Here is a 13,136-nt window from a genome sequence, read left to right as displayed (position 1 = left end):
CGACTTGTGAATTATTTTTAATTAAGCCACAAGGAAAGGGGAGAAAAAGGACAACTGTTTTTGGCTGTTTGGTGGCTGCTCATAAAAAGTCTCTACATTATCTGGTCTACTGACTATACTTTAAGCAAAGAGGAAAAAATCACCTCGGTCTCGCTGGGTGGCTCGCATGCCATATTCTCCAGTCCACACTGTGGGTGGCCGGACCCTGCTAAAAGTTGTCTTTGTAACGTAATTGTTTTATCTAGATGATGTTTAAATTCTGTTGAAATTTTAAAGGCCTAATAGAAACCTTTGTCAAGATAGCTGTTTTCACCACATGGTCTCAACGCAGGAGACTAAATTTCTAGAAGATGAGAAAAAATATGTTCCCTTTTTCCCACCAGAGCACAAACGGTGTCTAAATGAAAACTTGTAATCGGATTAGGGGTAAAACATTTTTCTTCCAAGGAAATTAAGTGTTTATCATTTAAAAACATAAACTTCATGATTTCAGGCTTCATAAATGAAAACATACGGAAATGCCGCCAAATATTTTTAAAAGGTCGATTACTTATACATGGGCCGTGGATGCTAAACTCCCAAGCACATTTTTTTTTTTCACAATGAAAGAATTTGGGACAAAAGTGTAAGTGTTAAAAATTAGAATGTGCTCACTGTATTTTAAAGGTAAAAAAGAAATACCAACTAATAACTTTAACTCCTCTAAAAAGTATGAAAATAAGTAAAAGTAGAAAATTCACTAGTCACTAAATAAGTATATTATAGAGAAAAAAATTTATAGGCAGACATCATAAACTATGAAATTATAATCTACCTTTATAGAGATGTATGCAGAATTTCAATACATGCACACTGAGAAATATGCCATGAAATCATTTTGATTCATAAATTACTTCTATCCGTAAACTGTTCCTGCCTTATGGATTTCCTGCACTCCCCGTGAAATCTTGGGGGTTTCCGACTCTGATAACTGGATGGTTATATCGGTGATCAAATAAAGGAAAGCAGGGGAAATAGGATCTGTGCGAGCTGGGAAGGGCCGCCAGCAGCTCACGAGCTGCAGTTCCCGTCGCGGCGTCGCGGGCACACACCGGCGGAGCGTCAGGTAGCCTGTGGCCCAGGCCTGGGGACCATTCCCCCCCAACCCCCCACACCCCATATGCACCCGGAGCCACACGCTGCAGGGCCACAGGCCATGGCACACAGGGCCACAGGCTTGCAGGGCCACAGGGCCATGGGGCCACAGGCTGCAGGGCCACAGGCTACAGGGCCACGGGGGCAGGGCTGCAGGGGCAGGGCCACAGGGCTATGGGGTCACGGGGCCACAGGCTGCAGGGCCACAGGGCTGCAGGGCCATGGGGTCATGGGGCCACAGGCTGCAGGGCCACAGGGGCAGGGCCACAGGGCTATGGGGTCACGGGGCCACAGGCTGCAGGGCCACAGGGCTATGGGGTCACGGGGCCACAGGCTGCAGGGCCACAGGGCTGCAGGGCCACAGGCTGCAGGGCCACAGGGCCGCAGGGTCGACAGGAGCCGCGGAGCTTCCCTCCACGTGATGCCTCAGTGCAGGGCACCATGAGACGGGCTACGTATCCCTCGTACCCCTGAACACTGCCCACAGGAACCTCCAGGGTCCTCCCCACGAAGACCAGAATTCCGAGCTGGGCTGGAGGCGCCAGCGGATGCGACGGTGGTGACCGTCGTGCAGAGCCGGGCGGAGCCAATCAACAGGATGCACACCCTACACTCCCGCGCTGCTGCAGGTCAGTTGGATCTCAACAGAGCCGGAAAAGGATGGGAAGAAAAGTGACTGCCAACTGCACACCAGCCAGGCCCACTCCTATCCCCCTACTGATCTTATATCCTTAACAATAAAAAAAAAAAAAATGTAATCGTACCAGATCTCCGGTCATCTAGAAGGACCAGTCACGGAAGTCTAATGCTACCTCATCATTTCAAGGACGCTGCTGTGAAGGAGGCACTGTGCCTTCCCTTACTTTGAGGTCATCTTGCTGGTCCCTTCCATGGCACCGACCCCTGAGACCACAGATGCCAGAAGTGACTCTTCACCTCTGCCCTCCACTTGACGTAAGCTTGAGGGTGAAGCTCATGGAAGGAGGCCCGCACAGCGCACACACCACCCAACCGGCTCTGCTAGGAAAAGGGAAGCTGGACGAGAGCAGGAAAGGAAACATGAAAGGACCCAGTCGCTTCAAGTGCCTTTGACATGAACACTTAAATTCGCAGCAAAGCCAGGAGCTCAGAGAGACCTAATGACCAACCCTATGTGCCTCGGTTTCTCCCAAAGGATTGCGGAAAATGGGCAGGGACACTACCATCCGTCGCACAGCACTGCACGAGTGAGTGTCATGACCACGGGCTGATGCCTGTTCCGAGAGCCCCGCTGGACCCTGCACCTCGGCAGCACCAAAGTACAGACAACTGGGGTCCTGGGATGGCAGAGGAGCTCCATCCTGCTCCCAGGAGCCAACTGTTCCCATTTCCTCAAATTCTAGTCCGTGATCTCAAATTGATAGCTTGGAATCAGTCGTGATGGGAAAATTTACACCTTGCAAATGCTAATATTAAGGTTAGTTTTCTTTTTCTTTTCTTTTCTGGAATGCCAATGGTCAGACATTGACCAGCCTATGACTAAGTCAATTTCTTTTTTACAAACTTGGCTTGATGTTCCTTAGCGGCTTAAGTCCTCGTCTTTCTTCTCTCAACCTTACACGTAGGATTTGGATCAAACCATTCAATCCTGTTACATTCAACTACCGTCTCTGCGTTGCTGACTCCAAAATCATACACACCTTATGGTGTCAGTTAGCCTACGAGTAATCCTGAAAGAAGATATGGTGTGTGCCTGCACGTGCGCGGACACACACACACACACACATGCGCACACACACTACTACTCAGCCATAAAGAAGAATGAAATCCCACCGTTTGCAACAGGATAGACCTTGAGGGTATTAAGCTAGATGAGAGAAGTCAGAGAAAGACAAATTCCATACGACTTCCCTGACATGCAAAATCTGAAGAACAAAACAGAACAAAACAAAACCCAGACTCATCAATACAGAGAATAGATCGGTGGTTGCCAGAGGGGAGGCTGGGGCAAAATGGGCGACGGGGGTAAAGGAGCACAAACTTCCAGTTTTAAAATAAGTCATGGGGAGGTAATAAATGGCATGGGTCAATAATAATGTATTTTTTAATAAAGACTAATCTTTATATATACTTTCCCTAAACGCACAACAGTTTTTTAACAAATACTCCTCATGAAGAAGTCCCTTATTCTTGGCCATCGTGAATATAATCCAATCAGCCTTGGCTGTTTTAAGGGGATCCCATGAGAGCATCTCCTGTGACATTCCAGCATCATCCTATGGGACCAATTTAGTCCCTAAGAGGAACCCTGAGGATTTCCCTTTGGGCTAAGGAGGGCAATAAGCAGGAGCATGTCAGCTTTGGGGGACTTGGGGCGCAGAACAAGACCCTGAATCTAAGCAGACAGCTGCTCTGCTCAGGTTCTGGCAGGAAGGACAGTACAGGCTGCACAATCAACTCTTAGGCTCTCGGTTTACCTGCCCTTGGCAAGGGCTGAGGAAGAAGAATGAAAAGAACGAAGATGCTGTGGAGGAAGAAATAACATTTCAGCCTCTCTGGATCCCTTGTAACCTACAGAGTCTGGGAAGCTCTGGTGAGTGGCATAAAGACACAGTAGACCTCTACACCCTACGGAGGGCTTACTCCACGTTCGGTGCTGTTCTAAAGCCTTGCTAAGGCCTCTAAATTCTTCTTAGTTATTCTAAGAACATGTATTAATTCCTAATTCACTTAAACTTGCTTATGTCCCTTCTTACATCCGTGTAATAGTGCAAGCAACTGAAACACAGAAAGGTCATTCAACGGGCTCAACGTGACACACCCGGATATAGTGAGGCAGAAAGAGGCTCCTGGGTACCACGCTCGGGAATCTCCAACTCAACCAGTGAAGTCGAAAAGAATTTTTACCTTTTACTCTTCTCCTTGTGACCCAAACCTGCTCCTTCTGCCTCTGCCCGAGGCCAGACGTCTTCTTGTCCCACTTCCCACGGCAAACTGGGAGCCCCAGCCCGCCTTTCCCATCTCCCCGTTAAGTCCCCAAGCTTGTTTCTACATGACCCTGGCCTCAAGTCTAGCTCTCTCTACATCCACCCTCCGTGCAGGCGGCGGACGTTCTCTAGAAAGCTCACCATGTCACTTTAGTTAAAATCCTGCAATGTCTCACCAACGATCTTCAGGATAAAGACAAATCCTTGCACGACACGGAAGATTTATCCTGAGCAGACTCCCGTATCCCACACCTGCCCGTTGGCACACTGGACCCGGGCCCCCGGGCTGCAGACCGTCTCCCGCCCGAGTCGGGCCTCCTTCCTCATGAGGCTTGTCCCGTCTTGGACACCCGCGTGCACTTGCTGCCATGTGCCAGCTTCTGCTCGCCTGGATACCTCCGACTCCTCTTTCAGGGCTCCTGCGACTCTCCTGAGAGCCTCTCACTGCACTTTTCAATGAGGTGCACCTCGTGCAGGCTCCACGTGCACCCCAGGATCACCAGCAGCAAACAGTTTTCACACCACAATCTAATCACCTGCTTAGCTGTGTTTTCCATTACACTGTGAACTCGTAGGAATAACGCAGAAGTACTCTCTTCACATCCCTGAGATGAAGCCAGCATGTGCGTAATAAATGCTCACAGGACTAGGACTAAGAATCAGCACCCAGTGTTCTCCCGAGAGAGGTAGTGCAACACAGAATAAGCCCCTGCTGGCAGTGTGCACAAACACTTAAACAGCTGTGCAAGCGGAGACCAAGCAAACACTCTAAATGAGAAAATCACCATTGTTCTGTGACTTAAAAATGTTTGTTGCAACATTAAATATCTGCTTACTGTTGGCAGTAAGAAACTGAAAAAAACAGTAAAACCAATATTAATAAACTATGTTGACTTAGAATATTAGAACATTGAAAACTCAAGTGTTCTATTTCTTTGTAAAAAAACTATCAGGATTGCTTGCTTTTATTCACCATAAAATTTACAGTACATATCAAGCATCTTTTTTATACTTTGACAAATAATCATACTCCTTTCTAAGTTTATCCATTGTACTCTGAATGTCATGGATTGTTTCTGAGCACTTTTTTCAGCACCACTTCCTCTAGGATGTCTTCATCCTTTTCTTCTACTTCCCTCATTTCCATTGATAGATTCACCTTTACTGGGTTCCTCTGGCTACACGACTCCAGCCTCTTGACCAGCAGCAGTGCCCACATCCCAACTGTCTGCTCCATTCCAACTGTCTGTAACTCCAGTCAGGGTATATCTGAATTTCACTATTATCACTGTTTTTTTGTTTTGTTTTGTTTTGTTCTGTTTTGTTTTTTAATGCACTTTCATGGAACGCCTGGGTGGCTCACTGGCTGAGCATCTGCCTTCAGCCCAGGTCGTGCCCCGGGGTCCTGGGATCGAGTCCCACGTCGGGCTCCCTGCATGGAGCCTGCTCCTCCCTCTGCCTGTGTCTCTGCCTCTCTCTCACTCTGTGTCTCTCATGAATAAATAAAATCTTTCAAAAAATGTACTTTCATCTTTACGGGTCAATCCCCTCCCTTGATTATTCATTTCTACAAAGAGCCATCCGAGTTTATGTCTGGGGGACAAGGAGTCCACACAACGATATGATCTGTTGTCTGTGCATGAACAGCGACAGTCACAGACAAATTCTGAAGAAAAATAGGTAATTGCTCATTGATCATCTTTCACACCTGTTATTTATGGAGTGATCTGTGGACTGAACAACTAGCAACCACTTCTGTACTTTATCCAGTTATGACAAATATACTATGATAATGGAAATCTGAACTGTGCTGCTGGGAGACAGGTGCATTTAACCCAACTGTGGTGATTGAAATTCATGCCTATCAAAACCGTGCACAGCAAGTTCTATTGGTTTAAAAAAAGATTTGAAGCCAGATTTCCAGATATAAATCCCTTTATATGTAAAGTGGCTCTACCACTTACTACTTATATGACTTTAGATAACTCATTTAATCTTTCTGAGTTTCAGTTTTTTCATCAATAAAATGGAAATAATGGGGTTATGTAGAGTTAGGCTCTGCATGCTGGGTGTGGAGTCCACTTAAAAAAAAAAAAAATAGATACAGGGCAGCCTGGGTGGCCCAATGGTTTAGCACCACCTTCAGTCCAGGACCTGATCCTGGAGACCCGGGATCGAGTCCCACGTCGGGCTCCCTGCATGGAGCCTGCTTCTCTCTCTCCACCTGTATCTCTGCCCCTCTCTCTCTCTCTCTCTCTCTCTCTCTCTCTCTCTGTATCTCTCATGAATAAATAGAATCTTTAAAAAAATAGATATAACAGCACAAGTCGCACAGAGAACTAAATACATAGAGAATGTTTACAGCAATACCTGACCCTTAGCAAGCACTGCAAAAGTTTTAGCTACTAACCATCACAGCTGCTACTATAAATACTTATATAACATTGTCTATACCTGCACTGTGTAATATGTAGCCACTAGTCACACAGGACTATTTCAATTTAAAGTTAAATTTATTAAAATTAAATAAAAATTAAAAAGTCAATTCCTCAGCAATATAGCTACATTTTAAGTGCTCAGTAACTACAATCACAGAAGTTCTATTGGAGAGCACTGTCCTATACTCTTGGAATAAGTAAAGACATAAAGTTGGATATGTGAATTTGATATAAATTAATAGTCATCCCTTCATCCCTGGTTTGAAACCAAGAAGGAATTGTTAGGGTCATCATAAGCAAATATAAAAAATACACGTCGAGGAAAAGAAAAAAAATTTCAATGAAAGGCATCAATATTGATACATTCTGAATAAAATAGTGTTTCTTACAGCCAACATTACCTTTAGTAGCTTAAAGTGAAAAAGGTTGCCCTTCTGAATTCTGAAAACTTTCATTTAAATTAACTCAGAAAAAAGCATACAAATTGGTGTGTAATCACATATAAGACTAAAGCAGTCCTAATAATCTAAGCAAACTAAACTACATTCATACTCATCTATTCTTGTCTTCCTTTCAAAAAAAAATGTTACATTTCCCATAGTATTTCTATAATTTTTTTTAAGATTTTATTTATTTATTCATGATAGACAGAGAGAGAGAGAGAGAGAGAGAGAGAGAGAGAGAGAGGCAGAGACACAGGCAGAGGGAGAAGCAGGCTCCATGCCAGGAGCCCGACGTGGGCCTCGATCCGGGACTCCAGAATCGCGCCCTGGGCCAAAGGCAGGCGCCAAACCACTGAGCCACCCAGGGACCCCCAATATTTCTATAATTCTTTTTGGAGAGAGAGCATGTGCACGAGCTGGGCTGGGGAGGGTCAGATGGGGAAGAAGAGAGAGCATCAAGCAGGCTCCGCGCTCAGCACACAGCCCGACAGGGGCTCAATCTCAAGACCCTGACACCATGACCTGACATGAAACCAAGTGTCCGACCCTGAGAACCACGTGCCCCTCTATAATTTTTTTTTCTGTTTCTCCAGCTTCTGAGCTATGATACACACACCTGGACAGAGGACACACGTACAGGGCTGGAGCTACGTGTCTCCCATTTTTACATCTCTCACTAAACCAAACATGGTACCTTTCCCAGCCACTCTTAAGTAAATGTTTGGCATGTTGTCCTGAATTAGCAAAACTTTATCCTAAGATAGCAAACAGCAATACCGAGTTCATAAAAAAAAGTTTCCAGAAAAAAAGAAAGTGTTACGAAGGAACATCTTTTAAGAAAAAATTTTATACCAATAAGTCCTAAAGGAGAGTGTCATAGAGAAATGACTAATTAACCCCAACTATTTATCCAAGAAAAGCAAACTGCAATAAAGTTAAAATGACACATTTCTAGATAAAGTCTGCGGTTATAAAGGAAAAGAAGATAATTTCCCTTACAAATTTTATACCACAAGTCCCAAGGGAGGATTTCCTAAACTACTCCTTAAAAGAAAAAAATTATGTTAACACACTATGCTAAATCTAACACATGAAACAGATCTTAATTTTTTTTCCAAATCTGAATGTCTATTTTCTTTTACTGATACAATGATATAATTACAATATCAGCTTGTTCTTACAAACCACTTTTTAAAAGTAACTGAAATAATATCATTTTTTATAGATATCCATAGTTTGATGACAATTTCTCCAGCAAAAATAGCATCCCTGAGTAGAAACATCTTTCCAAGACCTTATAACGTCTGACTATGCTAATACAGAAACAGCTTTAATAAATGTTTCTTTGGGTTGAATTCAGAATATATTAATTTCAACTAAGCTGGTGACTTGGTTCTCAGACAAAAACAAGGCAAAGTCTCAAGGCAAAATAACAACAACCACAACCTCCCCCACCACTACCACCAAGGGAAATTTTTTTTTTTTAAAAGATTCTATTTATTTATTCTTGAGAGACACAGGGAGAGAGGCAGAGACGCAGGCCGAGGGAGAAGCAGGCTCCACGCAGGGAGCCCGACGTGGGACTTGATCCCAGGACCCAGGGGTCATGCCCTGGGCCGAAGGCAGACGCTCAACCACTGAGCCACCCAGGCGTCCCGGGAAAAATATTTAAAGTGCTGTTAAACTCATAAATTTAAGATGAAATCAAAATACTTAAATTCTACTACCAAGGAACGCCTACATCAAATGAAAGCTTCTTTCCAGAAAATACTGTATCAGGGATCCTTGGGCTTTAAAAACAGATATTTACCGCCCCAAAAAAGTTCAGAAAGTTATCATACAAGTAAGTCGAGCTAGAAGTCCAAAACTAATTCAGTATCACAATCCTGCATTCACAGAATCACTACAGATGTGATAAAAGAGTTCTTGAATGCTTCAGCTATTCTTAACCCTGTTTCATGGAGAAATCATTTGCTATACTTATATTTAAAAACAAGGAGATTAAAAAATAATAATAATAAAATAAAATAAAAATAAAATAATAAAATAAAATAAAATAAAATAAAATAAAATAAAATAAAATAAAACAAGGAGATTCCCTTGGGCATTACTGCTCTTTGTCAAATGTTTACTATATAAGTGAAAGAGGATAATATACTTTTAAGCTGCTAGTATTATAATAGGGCTTCATTCATCTGATGAGTTTCTTCCAGACCATCAGGATGAGTAGCTGGGAGCTAGGATGTCAGAGGAAGAAATCAATAAATAAAAAGATACACGGGGAAGTGGATGGGACCCCAAACTCTGTATGGTCCAGTTTTTTTTTTTTTGGCATACAATTTTTACAAAATGTCTCAGAGTTAGACACATTCTTAAAGGTGAAGCTGCCTTAAACTCACTTTGGATAAGAGAGGATTCAGGTAAATCAATGGTATGTAAGTATTTGTCATTCTAGTAGCTGATGCTATTTGCTGTGACACTCTTAGATACACGAAGATGTGTTTCTGGGTTCTGGTCAACGGCAACCCTGGCTCCTGCTTCAGCACTTTTCTCCCTGATAACGCTGTTTATGTACTGGTCTCTTTTACGGCAGCAAGTTTCACTTCTTAGGAAGCATACTGGGTTATTTTCAAATTATGACGTCTTATAAATAAAATGCAAGCAAGACAGAACGTTCATTTTCAATATTTTCATTCCCCTTTATATTTATTAAATCATTACTATTTAGAAATAAGTATTAAAATGCAACTCACTGACCATTCTGTGAAAGCAGGTCCAAGAACTATGTTAAAGCTTGTTATAAAGTCCATAAATAGCTTTGGGTCGTAGGACAAAACTTACTGTTCAGAACATTCTCCAGTTTTTGCGTCATGGATCCTTCTACTTTTTCCGTTCCATCCGCTTCTAGTTTTTGATGGATAGCTAGAAAAAACATCTTGTTAAAGTGTGGGCTATTTTAGTGGGTGGGAACACATTACATCAAAATGACATTTTTAAACAACTTTTAAAAATGGTCATATTATTTTCACTGCTGGAAAGGAGCACAAACATGCAGAAAACTCTGCAAAGTAACAGCAGACACCAGTCTAAGTTACTCATAGCTTAATACTATTAAAATAGTACCAAATACATACACTTAATCATCTGAGGCTCATCAAGGTGGAATGGTAAAAACAGTTAAATTAAAAAAGAAAAGTGAAACTTCAAGTAATTAATATCTTTGGTATTTGGCCGCAGGAAAGTCATTTTTATTTCTCACTTTTACCATCTGCAAAATAGAAATACTAGTATGTGAAGTCTACCAACCTCAAAATATCTCATTTCAGCCTTGGACACAACATGGCAAAATACGTATTATCCATGTTCTATATTCCTCTCTATTATTATATCCCTGGAATTTCTCAAGAACTATACAGTAACATCTACCAATATATCAATGTATGGATATACAAATTACATTGGAGTTTTTTGCTCTTATTGATATGCCTGCATGGTTCTGATAAATATTATTAAAAATCATGTAATAATTTATATTTAAAAAAAGGTTTTACCTCATGTAGGGTAGGTTTTAAAAAGAGCAAATCAGGCTTACTTAGGTGAAACACTAAGACAATTTGCAAAATGAAATGACCAAATACACTTTCAAATTCCAAACTCTGATACAATAAAAATAATAAAATTAACAAAACAAACTTTAATCGAGCCATGATCATAATTGAGCACAATGATAAATTTCTAATGCATATCGCTCATCTGGTAAGAAGTCAAAGATACACGTTCTAATATTATTTCTGTTTCACAGATGAGATACCCATGGCTCAGTGAAATTAAATAAGTTGACCAATGTCACAGAGCCAGACCCCGAATCTGAACTCAAGTTGCCTGATCCCAGGACGAAAACCTTCCCCCCATACTGCCTATAATACAAAGGCAGGCAACTTAGCCCGTCTAAGCCAGTTCTCACATCCGTAGAATGGAAATAACAGACTTACTGTAAGAGCTGCTAAATACCCGGGATTTTATTCTTTCATGTAACTTCCATTAGCAAAAATTCAAACGTAAGGTATGTAACTGCATGGGCTTCAGAGCCAGTACAAGGAAATGAACATAACTCTGATAGTAGCTATTCTCCGACCTTCAAAGAGAATGTCAAACTCTTCTTAAAAGGATTATATAGGTTCTGTGTCAACCCACCAGTCACGAGTGGTAGATTTATTGCAGGGAAGAGAGGGAGGGTCTGCTTAGATAAAAAAAAAAAAAAAAAGAAAGAAAGAAAAAGAAAAAAAGTTTTGTTTTAATCAATCAATCACAATTTGATTTGTTTCCTTTGAGTCACTGATTAGAAAATCCTGGGTCAAATTCAGTGCTCAAATGCACTATAAAAATATTCTCAATGCATAATAACATCTACTTCTCTGCTTCTTTTAATTATTTTCTAATTTTGATCCTGCCCTTTTAAAACATCTTTTTATAAAGCAATTTCAAATTTTGTTTGAAATTTATAAACAGACTGCTTCTCTGTTAGAGAAACACATCCAAAGAAAGAAAAAGAAATACATTTGGGGGGGAAAAATCAGCTAGTATATTCTTAACTGTCTTGGTTGATTCAGGAGTGAAAAGAAAGTTATTTATTTAATGTTTCAAATTTGGATTATGTGGTGAGGGTGACATGAAGTATTTCTGCATATCAAAACCTAAACTTACTTGAACTTGTTAAGTTAAATGGAAAAGAACTTCCTTATCCTTAAAAAAAAAAAAAAGGAGATAAAAATGCCCAAATATAAAAAAAGCTAACCTGAAAACACTGCTCACACTATTCATTTAAACGCTGGTGTAATTTTCTGGCAATCTTGTCGCAAAAGAACATGTGGCACACATTCCACTTTATTAAGGGGGCACAGCATACGGTTCTTCCATGGAAGAAGACATTGCATCTCATACTAGCCGTGCGTCAAATACTGCTAAGCAAAAACCATTAAAGGAAATCATGCAGCCACATTTCTGTTGCTGACAAAACCCATCACTGATCAGCAGGTCAAAACGAGGTAAGCCTGGCTCCCCCCGGCTCAGTTTACAGCTCTGTTTTGCTGACAAAGCAGCTTCCTGCCGCCCATCTCCACCACAGCAGAGCCACTGTCAAGCTGTCAGCCAAGCATGAGGACCAAGAGACACTGGGATCTGATAAAGGCAATCCTATTTTCCAGAAAATTAAACCAAATAACCAATGTCTGGTTCACTTGACCTCTTATTTTCTCTGAAAACATTTTTAAATAGTATAACTCAATAAGCAACTTGGTACATGATCACAGGTTTGTTATTGTTTCTAATCTATTAAAACTTAAATATGTGAAGGAGTTTAACACCATAAAATTGTATTTGGGAAACAAAGAAAGTGTATAAAAGTTCTATTCAAAGAAAAAATCAGTCTAGAAAGACTGCCTATTGATCCCCTGAAATTGTTTTATTAACTGTCTAATTAGATGTGGACATCAAATCCGCAGATTTCAATGAAAAAATTCACAGTATTTGTCTAAATAATGGCATTTGTGTATAAATTTACGTATTTATGTAAATTCATGTATACATTTATATATGACTGAGGCACTAAGTAATGATGGGAGTACACAGGCAACATCTGTAAGGATTTATGTCAGGTACACTGTGATCTATCGACTCCCAATCACTACTAGCCTCTAAGAGGAATATTCAAACTAGGTCAGAGACTAGCAAACTATTTCTATAATGAACCACAAAGTAAATATTTCAGACTTCCTGGGCCACATAGGGCCTCTGTTACATATTCTCCTTCTCCTTCTTTCTGTCTCTCTCTCTCTCTCTCTTTTTTCAAACAAACCTTGAAAAGCCATCTTTAACTCCTGGCCTGTACAGAGATGGGCCGTGGCCTAATCTGGCCCACAAGCCAACCTCTGAGGATAATACTCACTAAAACAGAAGAGTAACAAGAGTTACAATGAGATGTCTTAAAAATTTACATTTGTAAAGAGCTTTTCAAACATTTAGTTTCTACTTCTTATTCTACCAAATTTTTATGAGTGACTAAATTAAATAAATAACTTTTAAATAGATTAGGTAATCTATGAGTCCTTTCTTCCCTCAGTTATATGGGGAAAAAAGATAGTAAAAATAATAATACA

The 13,136-nt window shown here is 41.1% G+C and overlaps 1 protein-coding gene across 6 annotated transcripts in view; it reads right to left on the bottom strand.

Annotated features, from left to right (window-relative positions):
* The window catches only part of EXOC2 (exocyst complex component 2), a 225,791-nt gene that overhangs the window by 128,743 nt on the left and 83,912 nt on the right, over positions 1-13,136 (bottom strand). For all 6 annotated transcript variants that reach the window (XM_055322773.1, XM_055322774.1, XM_055322775.1 and 3 more), the window contains one exon: positions 9,823-9,903. In XM_055322773.1, the coding sequence (XP_055178748.1) occupies positions 9,823-9,903 (81 nt within the window). The remainder of the gene's footprint in view (positions 1-9,822; positions 9,904-13,136) is intronic.

Source organism: Nyctereutes procyonoides, unplaced genomic scaffold (genome assembly GCF_905146905.1).
Source record: "Nyctereutes procyonoides isolate TBG_1078 unplaced genomic scaffold, NYPRO_anot_genome, whole genome shotgun sequence".
NCBI lineage: Eukaryota > Metazoa > Chordata > Mammalia > Carnivora > Canidae > Nyctereutes > Nyctereutes procyonoides.
This window is presented reverse-complemented; position numbering and strand designations above follow the sequence as displayed.